This window comes from Sus scrofa, chromosome 13, assembly GCF_054392235.1.
Source record: "Sus scrofa isolate SSC_HxYL_T2T_F1_AM1 chromosome 13, Sscrofa_HxYL_maternal_Yorkshire_Landrace_v2.0, whole genome shotgun sequence".
NCBI lineage: Eukaryota > Metazoa > Chordata > Mammalia > Artiodactyla > Suidae > Sus > Sus scrofa.
The window spans coordinates 142,188,483-142,203,295 of NC_139395.1; the positions used below are offsets into that span (position 1 = coordinate 142,188,483).

At 39.3% G+C, this 14,813-nt stretch overlaps 1 protein-coding gene across 2 annotated transcripts in view; it reads right to left on the reverse strand.

Moving 5' to 3' along the window:
* P3H2 (prolyl 3-hydroxylase 2) overlaps nucleotides 1-14,813 on the reverse strand; it is a 157,267-nt gene that overhangs the window by 20,831 nt on the left and 121,623 nt on the right. For both annotated transcript variants that reach the window (XM_021070049.2, XM_084990714.1), the window contains 5 exons: nucleotides 12,537-12,668; nucleotides 11,047-11,189; nucleotides 10,627-10,716; nucleotides 8,175-8,215; nucleotides 6,610-6,704 (listed from right to left, as the gene is read on the reverse strand). In XM_021070049.2, coding sequence (XP_020925708.1) covers nucleotides 6,610-6,704; nucleotides 8,175-8,215; nucleotides 10,627-10,716; nucleotides 11,047-11,189; nucleotides 12,537-12,668 — 501 coding nt within the window. The remainder of the gene's footprint in view (nucleotides 1-6,609; nucleotides 6,705-8,174; nucleotides 8,216-10,626; nucleotides 10,717-11,046; nucleotides 11,190-12,536; nucleotides 12,669-14,813) is intronic.

The window sequence follows — 14,813 nt, forward strand, 5'->3', positions numbered from 1 at the left end:
GGGCAGAGTCTAAAACTTCAGGATATTAATCCCATAGAGTCTCTTCAGAGGGTGATGCTTGGGGCTTTGTTTTAGGTGTTAAAATTACAAAAGCTAGACCTGACTTGCTCCTTTGCTCACAGAGAACAGGACCGAAGGACAAAGCCTCTGATGAGGAGGAAATCTTCAGATGTAGCCAAGTACAACCTCCTTGAACCAGAAAACTGAACAGGAAAGCAAAACACTGTTTTTCTCTTCTTTATAATACTCCCAAGGAACCTGAGAGGTGCCTGTCAGCCACAGCACCCCATCTGGAGGGTGTGTGTTGGGGACGGCATGGGCCCTCCCACCCGCCTCTGGTCAAGCACTGGCATCAGCACACTGGTCCAAAAGACATCATCGAAGGAGAAAGAGGCAATTGAAATTGATGTCTACTCTACCTGTGAAGTAGATAGTTGAACTAGGTACCAGTACTAAGTGCTATTAGTACAGTTAGAATTCGAGTTCCCGTGGTGGCGCAGTGGTTAGTGAATCCAACTAGGAACCATGAGGTTGCGGGTTTGATCCCTGCCCTTGCTCAGTGGGTTAACGATCCAGTGTTGCTATGAGCTGTGGTGTTATTGCTATGAGCTGTGGTGTAGGTCACAGACGCAGCTCGGATCCCCTGTTGCTGTGGCTCTGGCGTAGGCCGGTGGCTGCAGCTCCGATTCGACCCCTAGCCTGGGAACCTCCATATGCCATGGGAGCGGCCCAAGAAATGGCAAAAAGACCAAAAAAAAAAAAAAAAAAAAGAAAGAATCACTACAGCCCATGATTCATGGAATATTCAAATAATGGGACAGTATTTCTGAGTCTTCAGTAGTTTATGGTTATCTGTTAAAGCAAAAGTTCCCTAAGGAGCTCCAGTGGTGACAAATTATTTGTCCTGAGACTTTCCTTCCATATTCACAATCATAAAACTATGAAGGCAGTTTTTATTTCTATAGCTTCATACAACACTAATACCCCAAAATATACAAGATTAAATAAAAGCAAGGCCATAAAACCAACTAAATGCAAATTAACAGTATTATTAAAATGATTAAAGCTATTTGTGCAAACTACAAAGCAATGTTCCACAGGAATATTCTACTAAGTGATCTGGCCCAGGTTCTTCTGAGCTAGCTTGCCTCCGCAGGCTTTTGGTGTGTAAGAACACATTCCATTACGACACTTCTCTCTTGAGCCGACTCTAGAATCTTAGTGTACCATGATGAAGTCTGGCCCTCATCTGGTCCTAATACATCATTCCTAAATTTGTTCCACTTCATTTCTTATTCATCTTTGACCACTGAGGTGTAGTTTTCTTTCTTTCTTTCTTTCTCTCTTTCTTTCTTTCTTTCTTTCTTTCTTTCTTTCTTTCTTTCTTTCTTTCTTTCTTTCTTTCCTTCCTTCCTTCCTTCCTTCCTTCCTTCCTTCCTTCCTTCCTTTCTTCCTTCCTTCCTTCCTTCTTTCTTTCTTTTTCTTTTTTTTTAGTGTTTTTTAGGGCTGCACCTTAGGCATATGGAGGTTCCCAGGCTAGGGGTTGAATAGGAGCTGTAGCTGCTGGCCTATGCCACAGCCACAGCAACGCTGGATCTGAGCTGCATTTTTGAACTATACCACAGCTCATGGCAACACTGGATCCTTAACCCACTGAGCAAGGCCAGGAATCAAACCTTCGTCTTCATGGATGCTAGTCAGATTTGTTTCTGCTGAGCCAAGATGAGAACTCCTGAAGTATTATTAACTGACTTGCCAATGTGCTGGTAACCGCTACCATACCCACTGAGCTGGCTATAAGTAGTTACTCAGATGACCCCCTAGCTGCCCCTCTTAATTTTTTCAGCTGCCATCAAAATTTATAAATACAGAATTCCTTGGATTCCAGGAATACATCCACAAAATCCCAGTTGGTACCAAGCTTCTGGATGAATAGAAACAGATATCTATATATAGATATACACAGATATAAATATTCCTATGATTTGATATTTCTCAAACTTTGTTCTAAAGAAAAAGGTTTTAATGAAAAAAAGTTTCTGGGTCCAATATGTTTGGGAACTACTAGTTTAAATGAAACTGAAGAGGACTTCTTGGGACTTTAATATGTGAAGAGGCATTATAAATATCCTAAGTATTGACAGACCATGCACCAGTTCTCACCCTTAACTGAGCACAATACCCACTCTCCCTTCCTTCCTCCCTCCTTCTTATAGCAGAGAGATTGTAATTTGGCCCCTAATGACCACCACCTCCGGGTACTCATAGGCTTGTTGTGTACTTTGCTTCCCTCAAGTGTGGGTGGGGCCTGCAGCTTGCTTCTAGCCTATGGAAGATTGCAAAGTGATGGTATGTCTGTCACCTTGCTGATGGCATTACATAAAACTGCAAGTCCTACCTTGCTGGCTGATTCAATCGAATGCCTTCTCAGCTTGCAGAGTCTGGTGAAACAAGTGGCTGTATTGGACAGGTGCACATGGCAAGGAATTGGGTGCATCCTCCAGCCAACAACCAACCAGAAACTGAGGATAACAGTCGAACAGCCTTCGGGAACTGAAGTGTCATCTGAGCTTGGATGAAGATAGCTCCCCGGCTTTAGAAGGGACTTCAGCCCTCATCAGCACCTCATTAAAACCTTTTACTTTAGAACAAAGTTTGAGTCTTGTGATGGACCCTGAAGCAAAGCTATCCCTTCAGACTTCTGACCCACAGAAAACGTATGTCACTGTTAAGCTGCTACCCTTGTGATAATTTTTTTTCACTGCATGGGATCTCTTAAAAAGCATAATTTGTTTAAGAAAGATTGATCTAATCTATCTAGTTAATATTTATAGCCAAATTAAGGTTGTTCCTCAAACATCCAAGAGTGAACTGCATATTCCATTTCCTCTCAGAAACATAGAGATGTTCCTTCAACAAGAAAAAAAAGCTACTTGTAGGTTAGCTGGAAAGCATTTTATAATATAAAATTCACAGAGAAATGGAAGACAGATCAAGGGTTTAGTGAATGAGGGTGATGTGTACTTTGCCATGTTTTTCTCATTTTCTCTACTGAGGGTATATTACTTTAAATATATTTAGCTTCTTTTCAAACATGACTTTAAAAGTTACTTAAAACTAAAACATTCAGAAAAATGCCAACCATGCTAAAGCTCTGTATAAAGAGTTGTTATTATGATGGTGATTAATATTACGCTGGTAAAATATGTCTGGTGTATTGTGTTAAGTTCTGACTGAGACATCTGAATAAGTAGAGGGCATAATGGAGTGTATTTAAAAGAGGGATCCTGGGAGTTCCCATTGTGGCTCAGTGGTTAATGAATCTGACTAGGAACCATGAGGTTGAGGATTCGATCCTTGGCCTCGCTCAGTGGGTTAAGGATCCGGCGTTGCCGTGAGCTGTGGGGTAGGTTGCAGACGTGGCTTGGATCCCACGTTGCTGTGGCTGTGGCGTAGGTGAAAAGACAAAAAATAAAAAAATAAAAGAGGGATCCTGGGATATTGACAGTTTCCCCAACCAAGCCATAAGTGACATACAAAAATCAGGTGAAGGGACATACAGCAACACAGAGTCTCAAAAACCCAAACTGTAACAGGTGCAGGCAGAAGCTGTACTAGAAATCTGCCTTTCATGTAGCTAATGCAACCACCACTAAGCACAGATTTCTATACAGAGGTTTCCCACATATACATTTCACAAAAACACAAACAACTACCTACCCATTAACCAAAAGGAAAAACAAAATCCAGAAGGAAAAATAAATCCTGCCATTTAAAAAGCAAGTCTACTAGCTTCCAAATGACTAGTAGCACACCAGACAGAGAAAAACATTAAAATAAAAATAAAAACGTTGTCCAATAAGTTGTGGTTCCCAGGGCCTGATTTGATGGCTTCAGCCAATTCTTAACCACAGTCCAGGGAGATTTAGTTAAACAACTTAATTCTTCCCTCATTCATAAAGTATGTGCCTAGCTCTGACTCTCGATTTGCAATAAAGAAGAATCATCTAGGAAAATGCTCCTTTGTGTTCACTGCCTATGGTTCATGGCAGGAAGGCATATTTGACCACAAATACAAAGCCATGAAAGTTGGGACGGGAGTGTGCTAACAAGCTCTCATATGAACACAGCCCTTTACAGTTTACAGAAGACTTTCTCCTTCATCCTTTCCAAAGAGCTGCTCTCCTTCTTTTGCAGGTTGAGGATCATAGGGCTCAGGGAGGATGAGTCTCTAGTTATGCATCACTCTGGAGAACATCAAACTAAGATGATTCCTGGAAACTAAGCCTCCTGAATCCAAATTCAGTTATTTCTATTATACCCCCACTGACTCCAGGATTCTTATCAAGCAGGGTTTTTGGAAAACAGGTGGTTTAAAGAAGAATGGATAAGTGACAGATGTTTTCAGTAAGATGACATGTACATTCCATGGACTGAAGTCACTCTGGAAGGCAGGAGTCCTGGGCCACTCCCATTGTAATGGCTGGGAGCCATCCAATAGGAATTCCACTACATAACTAGTATGTAACCAGAGGACATGACAAACTCTTTGTGGAAGACAAGAAAAGCTGAAATATATTTTATCCTGGAAATATGAATCCCTTCGCACCTCCCTGACATCTGCTTTCAGCCCGAAAAAGATGTGAAAGTGTTTTCTGGTTGGGAACTTTGCCTCTGCCTACCACTGTTCCTAATTTAGACCTGATCTTAATCTCTAGCGATTGCACAGAAGCCTTTCCAGTAGATTCCCAGAGAATGTCCTAAGATCTATGAGCCCATTCAACTGCAGAAATGATAGAATCTGGTAACCAGTCAATCATGACTTTTCTTCATCTTGTGTAGTCTTCAGTTCTACTGTTCCCATTAGCTTTCCCAGCCAGTTTCTGGACATCAGATCCCCTGGTAGCCAGGGACAAAAAATGCTTTGAAATCTGGCAACTGTCCTGGAGTTTCCCAAACTTTGACAGCAAAGGGGTAGCTTACTGGCATGTATTTCCTGGGTGATTTCTCAGCTTAAAAAGCAACATGAACTCTGGCTGACCATGAGGTTCTCTGGCACTTGTAAAACAGCTTGGGCTTTGTGGCCACAAACTGAGGTCCAGGTCAGATTAGATGAGCATATTATCCTGTTTACTGCCTCAAACTGAGCTGGAAGCTGAGGAAGGAAAGGGCTGGGAAAGGTGAGAGCCGTAGAGGGCCAGAAGTTTTCAAATTAGGCAGAGGAATGTGCTGACAGCTCTCTTGTTGGGGAAAGGAGGACTGTACTTCTCAAAGCAAGTTTTTAAAAACCTCTTCTTACCTTGCAATTATTTAATCAATAGGGGATGCATTTCGGATATCTAGACACTTCTGTGTTCTGTCATCAGATGAAGAAGAGAAAATGGGATTTGGATTCAAAAGCCTGCTCAACCTATTACAAGCTCTGAGACTTTGTTCAAGTCACTTAATCTCCATACGTCTCAGTTTTCTTGCCTATGAAGGGGGGACACTTGTCTCACAGGAGATGCTGCCAGTTTTAAAATGCAGTGTGTATAAATCTGTTTGTAAAATTTGAAAATATATAGAGATAATCATGATTGTTAAGTATTACTACTGCTGTTAGTATTATACTTGCTAATAATGGATTATTAGAAGAAGTTAAAACTATTTAGGAGTTCCCATTATGGCTCAATGGTAACAAACCCGACTAATATCCATGGGGATTTGAGTTCAATCCTTGGCTTCAATCAATGGGTTAAGGACCCAGCATTGCTGTGAGCTGTGGTGTAGATCACAGATGCGGCTTGGACCCCACGTTGCTGTGGCTGTAGCTACAGCTCTGATTGATTCAACCCCTAGCCTGGGAACTTCCACATGCTGTGGGTGTGGTGTATGTGGCCCTAAAAAGACTATACACACACACACACACACACACACACACACTATATATATATATATATATATATATATATATATATATATATATATACACACACATACATAGATGCATATAAATGTATAATTAAAAATAAATAAAATAAAACTATTTAGAAACGACTTTTAGCAACACCTCACTTAGCTCTCCACGCATTCTGAGGTTATCTAATGTCCTAATTTTGAGCCATCTCTGTGCCTTCATGGAAATTGTTTTATCCACTTGAACAGCCTGCCCTCTGCACTTCTGTCAATGCAATCAAATTCTGCTTATTTCTCAAAGCCCTGATCAGATATATACGCCTCAAGGACCACAGGTTAACTACTCTAATGTCTCCTGTGTCCTGTCTCTTCAAGTTCCTCTGATACACAGTCTATTCCACACTCTCTAGCACTCACCCAAGATGTGCGAGAAGTAAGCCAGGAAACCTCTCCAAGCTTCAGGTACTCAGCTGAGGACAGTGATGATCAGACAGTTCCCACCTGTGAGTGAACTTGGACGCACTTTTGTTGAAAACCAAAAATAGTGCTGTGTGTACCTGAGACATTTTTGGTTTTAAGCCTTGCTTTGAAAGTCTTGTGAACTGGAGTAGCTTAGTCCTACTTATTTCTCAGAGAAAATGGGCTCGTAAGGGCTGGCCATGTCCCAGCCTCTCTGTCCCCTCCTTCTAAGCATAAAAATGCAATGATACTCACCTTCTCTTAGATCTCGGTCTAACTTGGGTGATGACTTTTTCCCCATTGATAATCCATGAACTTCTGCTCCCTCCACGTTCACTCCTGAAGGGACCCTGCCATTCAAAAAAAGTTGAAATAGAAATACTTCATTGAATAAAGATGTTCAAAGGGAAAGGATATCTTACCCAGGCTGTCTAAGACTTCATATTAGATATTTTTGTTGGCTATAACAAGTCCACTTATCTTTCAATGAAATTAGATGTCATTACCTCCATGAAGCTCTTTATTTCCTCATCCAGTGTGCTCTATTTCACATCTCTAAATCTTCTTAGCAACCTTAATTCAGTTAATTGTATCCATAATGTAACCCCCTTAAGATTAGACATTGAGTCCCAACAGAGCAGGAAAAAATAATCATGTGCCAGTTTATAATGCTCAGAGTGTCAAATTATATGTCTTGAGCATAGAGTGTGTCACTGAATGAGGCTGAATTGAAATAAATCATGCCCTAGTCTAGTGGGTCTCTATCTCAAGAAAGGAGACAGGGCTTATGTCAAACATTGCAAACATATATGTGGTAGCATGATGTCCTATCAGTATACATATATACAAACTGAACAAATCCAAATGTGCATATGCCTTCTTGCATCTCTTGCAATAATTTGAGGCTACCCGGGGGTGAGCCCTTGAAGCTTAGTGAAAGACTACAAGACACTGAATAAGAAGATCTGGAGCTGCCAGTCCTTTGTGGGAGAGATACCCAAGTCATTTGCCTTGTCGGGGCCTCAGTTTCTGAATTTGATAATTAATACCAGGACTTCATGATCTCAAACACATAACTCCAACTTTATGTGGCTCCGTCAGCTGCTGGGAACATGTGAATTGACACTTGAGCACTCTCATTTAAAAAAAGAAATGTTTTTCTTCTTTTCTGATTGTGTTCATGACACTTCATATTTTAGCTTGCAGTAAAGCTTGCCAAGATAGATGCTTTCAAGTAAATGCAGTAAGATGATTCATCATTAAAAAGATAATTTCATAGTTTTTTTCTTATTATTCTTTGATTAATAAATCAAAATGAGCATCTAACTTTCTCTGATTTAGAGTCACAGAACGTTTAGTCCTCAGAGATCACCTGATTTAATCCCTTCATGTGAGGAAAAACATGAGAACCAGAGAGAAGGATAAATTATTTAAGGTCCCTCAGAAGTAACAGGAAGAGCTGGGACCAGAACACAGAGCTCCTGATTCCCAAATCAGAGCTCTTTTAATTATATCCTTCTGCCTATTTCATAGAGCTAAGTTCTTTATAATAAACATGACTCTAAGTATTTCTTCTTATTAAAAATAAACATTCTGCAGTTTCCGCTGTGGTGCAATGGCATCAGCAGCATCTCTGGAGCCCTGGGACACAGGTTTGTTCCCAGGCCTGGCACAGGTGGGTTAAGGATAAAGCGTTGCTACAGGTGCAGTGTAAGTCACAACTGCTGCTCAAACCCCATCCATGGCTTGGACACTTCATATGCCCTGGAGCAGCCAAAAAAGGAACCAAAAACCCTCCATATTCTGAATGGAGAACTTACCGATTCTCATCCTGTCGTCCTCCATATCGAATCCAATAATTCTGTTTTAAATTTAAAAAAAAAGAAAACTCAGCAGTTTTGCTACTGAAATGCCATGTGCAGAAATAAGATAAAGCAAAATATATTTATAACACTCAAAAGATCTAAAATATTAGAAAACTTGCATACTATATAAAGCTACAATATAATATATTTTTTAATTTTTAATAAAAAAATAAGGCTAAGGTTGATGTAATTTTGGCAAATGTAAAAGATGTCACAAATGGATTTTTAAAAATAGCATGGGGAGTTCCTGTCATGACTCAGCGGTAACAAACCCAACTAGGTTAGTTACCATGAGGATTCAGGTTTGATCCCTGGCCTCACTCAGGGGGTTAAGGATCCAGTGTTGCTATGAGCTATGTGAGCTAGGTTGCACACACGGCTCAGATCCTGCATTGCTATGCCAGCAGCTACAGCTCTGATGTGACCCCTAGCCTGGGAACTTTCATATGCCTCGGGTGGGGGCCTAAAAAGACAAAAAAAAAAAAAAAAAAAAAAAAGCATGGAATTAGCCTGTGCGTCCATCCTTTTGTCCAAGATAGTGATTTAGAATTTTGTGACAGGAAGACAGAAAATCATTAAGTACAACTCCTTTATCTTTTATAAATAAAACAAATAAAAGAAAAAGTCCAGTTTGGTTAATGATCATTACAGGAACATAAAGTAAGTGATTTTTTTCTAGAGTCTTTTGGGATAACATAACTTTAAAAAAACAGTGAGAGTGGGCTAAACATATTAGACATGTTATTACTAGAAATGTATATTAAAATTAACTTTAGAACATGCCAATGAAAACGTAACTAAGAAAGATGAAAAATATTTTACAAATCAGGTTTATTACAATGTTTTTATAAACATATTATCATGTACTGTATATAAATAACATATAGCAAACAGCAAAAAGAAAAAATACATAATTCAAAAGAGAGGAAAATAATTAATAATAATTTGTGAAAAGTTTATTTTTGCTGATCATCAAAGTAATACAAGTTAAAACAACAATGAGGAGTTCCCATCCTGGCTCAGTGGTTAACAAATCCAACTAGGAACCATGAGGTTGCGGGTTTAATCCCTGGCCTCGCTCAGTAGGTTAAAGATCTGGCATTGCTGTGGCTGTGGTGTAGTTGCTGTGGCTGTGGTGTAGGTCCGGCGGCTACAGCTCCGATTAGACTCCTAGCCTGGGAATCTCCATGTGCCGTGGGAAGCCCTAGAAAAGACAGAAAAGACAAAAAAAAATTAAAATAAAATAAAACAATGATGTACCATTTTGTACATAATATACTGCCAATATGAGTGATTTTAAAATGCTATTTCTAATTGCTGAAATGTTTGTGGTAAACTGTAGATTTAAGCATTTCTAGGAATAGTGAAGGGACCAGAAAACTTGGTTTTAGAAAAAAAATTTCAAAGACTGTGAAACTTTTCATAACCATTGATGGCAGAGTAATCTCATTTCTAGGAATTTATTCTATGGATATAGTTCAACAGAAAGAAGAATGTTTAATGCATTAATTTTTGGCAGGAAAAAGCCCAAATAAACCAAATGTTTAGAAGCAGGAGAATTAACTTATTGTACTCAAATACAGATGTAGCTAAAAATAATTTTAAAAGCTGAATAACATAAATTATTTATACTACCTTAAATAAAAATCAGAACAGAAATCTATCTATACTGTGGTAATAGTTTTACAACAGGTATGTCTTCATATGCATAGTGTTTAAAAGAACATGGAGGCATGAACAAAAGACAACATGATGGTAATACAATTGTGGCTGATTTTGCTCTCTCTCTCTCTCTCTTTTTTTTTTTTTTTTTTTTTATTAGCTATTTCTTGGGCCGCTCCCACGGCATATGGAGGTTCCCAGGCTAGAGGTCTAATCGGAGCTGTAGCCGCTGACCTATGCCACAGCCACAGCAACGCGGGATCCAAGCCGCGTCTGCAACCCACACCACAGCTCTCGGCAACGCCGGATCATTAACCCACTGAGCAAGGGCAGGGACTGAACCCGCAACCTCATGGTTCCTAGTCGGATTCGTTAACCACTGTGCCACGACGGGAACTCCTTGAAGTCTTTTTAATGTTTAAAATGTTTAAGTGAAAATACAAAATGTAGCATGCAGAGGTTAGGAGATAAAACAATCCTGAGGCAAATGTAGCTTGTACACAATACTTCTTTCTTATCCAAACATATTTGCTTTTGACTTTGGACCTCAGTGACATGGAAATCTATTACAGTCTTTTAAAGTTCATCCCTATACAGAGTAAACACCTCCTTTACCCCAGTTTTTGTTAACATAAGGCAGGGGATTAGAATTTCTTCAACGAATGGGGTTGAGGAATAAAATCACAAATAAGAAGTCCACTGAATAGTTCTTTTAAAGAACTTTTCCTCTCTTCTTCACTCTTACCGGCTCAGTGTATGAAAATCCCAGACCCTCTGCCGCTGATTTTATTAATTCTGACTCCAGTTTATGACGCTTCACAAACATCATCAAATCCTACAAACAATAAAGAAAATGTACATGTAAATAACAGTTAAGAGATATTATAAATGTTCAAGTGGAAATACTTTTATTTGGACAGTATCAAATGAGCTAAAAAATATTCACACTTGCAAAAATTGTCTGTCTCCACAGATTTCCACAAGCTAGCACACATGCGAAAAATACGCTCCTGGCAATAAGAATTAAAGTTCAAAAGCACTGGGTCCTAGAGCCCTTACTAAATTGCTAGATACCTTTAAGAGAAGTTATATATTTTTACCAACACCCAGAAGCCAAGTGCCCAGAGCACCTGGCAGAATAGTTTCTTCTCAGGACTGGTCTCACCTCTCTGGCCTCGATAGATCCTGGGTCAATGCTGTCGTCCAAAATACTCTCATAGTAATCCACATTGTCTAGAACATCCTCATCATCTGGATGGATTAGAAGATAGGCCTTGGCACACTCCAAAGCTTTCACATATTCGCCAACTGAAAAACCCAGGAGTTGCAGCATTAGCGTCAGCCTAGGCCTGTCTACAAAAATTTCAGGAGATACATGCCTATGAGAGATCAGCATCAGCATTCACTAAGAGTGAAGATGCTGCAATGCTGAATAGAGTACTCAGAAATAGTTGCAGATAAAAGGAAAGGTGGGGTTTTAGGTTTTCAAAGGAACTAGCTTTGGTTTACTATGCAGCTAGTTATCTTCAACAGATTATCAAAAGCTTACACCTGAAGATGTTTACTGACAATTTAAATTATTTAATACAGGGCAGAATTGTTGGGGTTAATTCTGATTTTTGTCCTGAATTTAAAAACATGATATTAAAGACCAATTTCATCATTCTCAATTCTATTAATTGATTTTAAATATAAGAAAAGTTCTCTCCCTGTCTCTCTCGCTCTTCTTCAATAAGATAAATGGAAATTGAAACTCTATTGAGATATCAATTTTCACGTAATGATTGAGGAATATCTAAAAATTTGATAATATCGTTTGTTGTTACCCAAAGAAAAATGTACACTATATGGAGGAAAAAATTTGTAACATCTGTCAAAATTACAAACAAATGAACTACTTGATGTAGCAATTGTACTTTTAGAAATTTACCCTATAGATATTTATGTGCAAGTGTAAATTTCATACATAAAATATGATTCACTTGATTGAGTGTAATAGTAAAATATTACAAACAACACTTCAGTAAGGAGACACATGAAATAAATTACAGTACAATGATATGCAAATTTAAAAAAAAATAGTGAGGAAGATCTCTATGTAATGAAACAATCAGGTTGAGCCATATAAAATTGCCAAAATTTGACCACTTTTGACCAAGCAAAAGGTAATTTAATAGGCAAACCTGCTAAAAAAAATCTAATGTGTAGGTAACAGTGTAAATAATGTGCTGTCTTCTATGTATAAGGGGGGGAAGTGTGTGTGTGTTGTTTCCATGTAAAATTTTGGAAAGGTAAGTAAGAAACTGTGGGTTGTGGGGCATGAAATTGGTTTGTGAGGAAAAGAGGGTTTTATGGTATTTGGTCTTTGAACCTGTGAATATATTATCTTTTAAAATGAAGTTGAAAAATTAAATGTAAAACTCATACAAAATATCAGTCTCATCTAACTTTCAGGACATTGTCACAGCATTTGCTCATGGGTGGTTTCACCTTCTCTTGTTCCAAGTGCAGTGATGTGGGGTGAGAGAGAGAGCATCCTCATCACTTGACTATAAACTGAGGAAGGCAGAGGACAAACTCACAAAAACGTGGATGTCTGTTATGATGAACCACACCCCTTCCCCCAAGGGCCTTCACAGATAATCCACGCTTTACCTCGATAGTAGGCAAACTGTAGGTAGTCATAATGCAGGGGAAGAAAGTTCTCAATAGGGGAGAGGCGGCCGGGGCGGGTGGCAAGTTCCCTCACGCATTCATGCTGACAGACCAGCACCTGCATGTAGTGATCTGGAAAACAAGAGCCAAGACGTGGGTTCCTCCAGTCTATTTAATGTCCAGACTCAAAGTCAGAGCCACAGTCACACAGGATATTCCTTATCCCACCACACTCTCTGAGAGCGGTATTATTATTATCTCACTTCATGACTATCAATCCTTTTCACAAAGAAAGTAAGTGACTGGTCAAGGCTTCCTAACCAGCGATCACTGGAGTAATTACTAGTGGATTCCAAATCTTCTGGCTCTCGATCTTTCCTCCTCCACACAGGACTCTTGCCTTGTGTGTATCCTTTTCTACATCTCTTGAAAGTGACGTAAGCCATCTCACCCCACCCAGGCCCAGCTGAGTAAGTGACTTTATTATTTAAAGTCACTTTTGGGTCTCTCTTTGGACTTTGGATGCCCTGAAGTGTCCTAGAATCAGGATGGGACATTCAGATCCTGGTTACGTTAAGGACCAGTCAAGAGAAGGGAACTGCCATGGACACGAGGAGCTTATGTAGAGAATGGAAGCCACAAGGCTCTTTTTCCTTTTAACATTTTCAAGCAACTTTTCCTACAGAGCAAATAACAACAACATTCCTTTACATCTTTTGATCAGGAACCTATTCTATCCAGTTACAAATTAGTTCATCACCTGGACATTGCAAATCCTAATACTGAGAGACTGGTATAGTATTAGGGTTTCAAATAGGAAAAAGATGAAAGCTAAAGGGTCTGAAGAAGCATCTTGCCTCTTTTTCTTTGTTTCCCTTTCTTTGTTCCCCTTCTTCTCATCTGCAAACAGATGAGGATCCTGAAGTTTAGGGGGTTTCATGCTCCTTCGAAATCTGGGGTTTATCTCCTCTAAGAATGAGCTAAGGAAACACAGTGGCTAATGGCCCAGAAAGAAAACCCTTCTTACATTTTGCCCCCACTCCAATTTTTACAATGAAGATGGAGGCAGTCTTTTCCATTAACAGAATAGTCCATTCATGCTTGTGCCGAGCAAGGTCTTTTGAGAATAATGATGAAGCCACCCAACTTGATGACTGTACAGTCTAAGCCACAACAACTGCCTCCTTTCAAAAGGCTCTCTGTTACACAGAGTTTGGCTTGTATCTGGATGACCTGGAAGTAGGACCTCAAAACACAACAGAAAGGAAATATATGCTTTCTGGGTGTAGGAAAATATGCCAGTTCTCTTAAAACCTGGCTAACTCAATCCAATACAGCATAGCTAATAGAATCACTATCGTCTACTGGTTCTTTCTTTCTTTCTTTCTTTCTTTTTTTTTTTTTTTAAGGGCTGCACCTGGGGCATATGGAAGTTCCTGGGCTAGGGGTCCAATTAGAACAGCAGCTGCACTCTATGCCACAGCCACAGCAATACCAGATCTTAGCCACATCTGCGACCTACACCTCAGCTTTTGGCATTGCTGAATCCTCAATGCACTGAGCAAGGCCAGCGATAGAACCTACATCTTCAGGGAAACAATGCCAGATCTTTAACCTGCTGAGCCAAAACAGGAATGCCTTCTTTCTTTTCTTGTTGAGCCCACAGATGCAGAAGTTCCTGGGCCAGGGATTGAACCTGTACCACAGCAGTGAGAATACCAGATCCTTAACTGCTAGGCCACCAAGAAACTCCTACTGATTCTTAATTTCAGTGGAGGATGTGAGAGGAAAAATGAGTTCTGTTTATTTGATTAACATGTTAGAAATAAAGAGCTAGCTATTTTATTTCTTAATAAAACAACAATAAACAACACTCAAATGCTTTCTCCTAGTTTACTCGGCCATTGGCTTTTCTCTTAACCATTTAATATGTACTCAATTCCAAATGATAAGCAAAAGGAAAAGCTAGGAAACACATCCACCAAGAACTCACAATCTGATTGAAAGTATTTTCTTCAAAGCAAGATATAAATAGCAACAAAATAAGAGTGACAAAATGATACCTTTTAGGGCACCAAGAAGCATGGCTAGTAACAAATAACTGCATTCAAAAGCCATTTGTACTTTTGTCCAATGTTTAATGTTCTCCTAACTCTAAAATTAAAAAAAATTCTAAATATACTCTGTATTTTAAGAGTGAGTTTTAATCCTAATTTAGGATAGTTTTAACCCAGATAGGAATTTATAAAGAGTTATGATATACTTTTCCATTAGTTG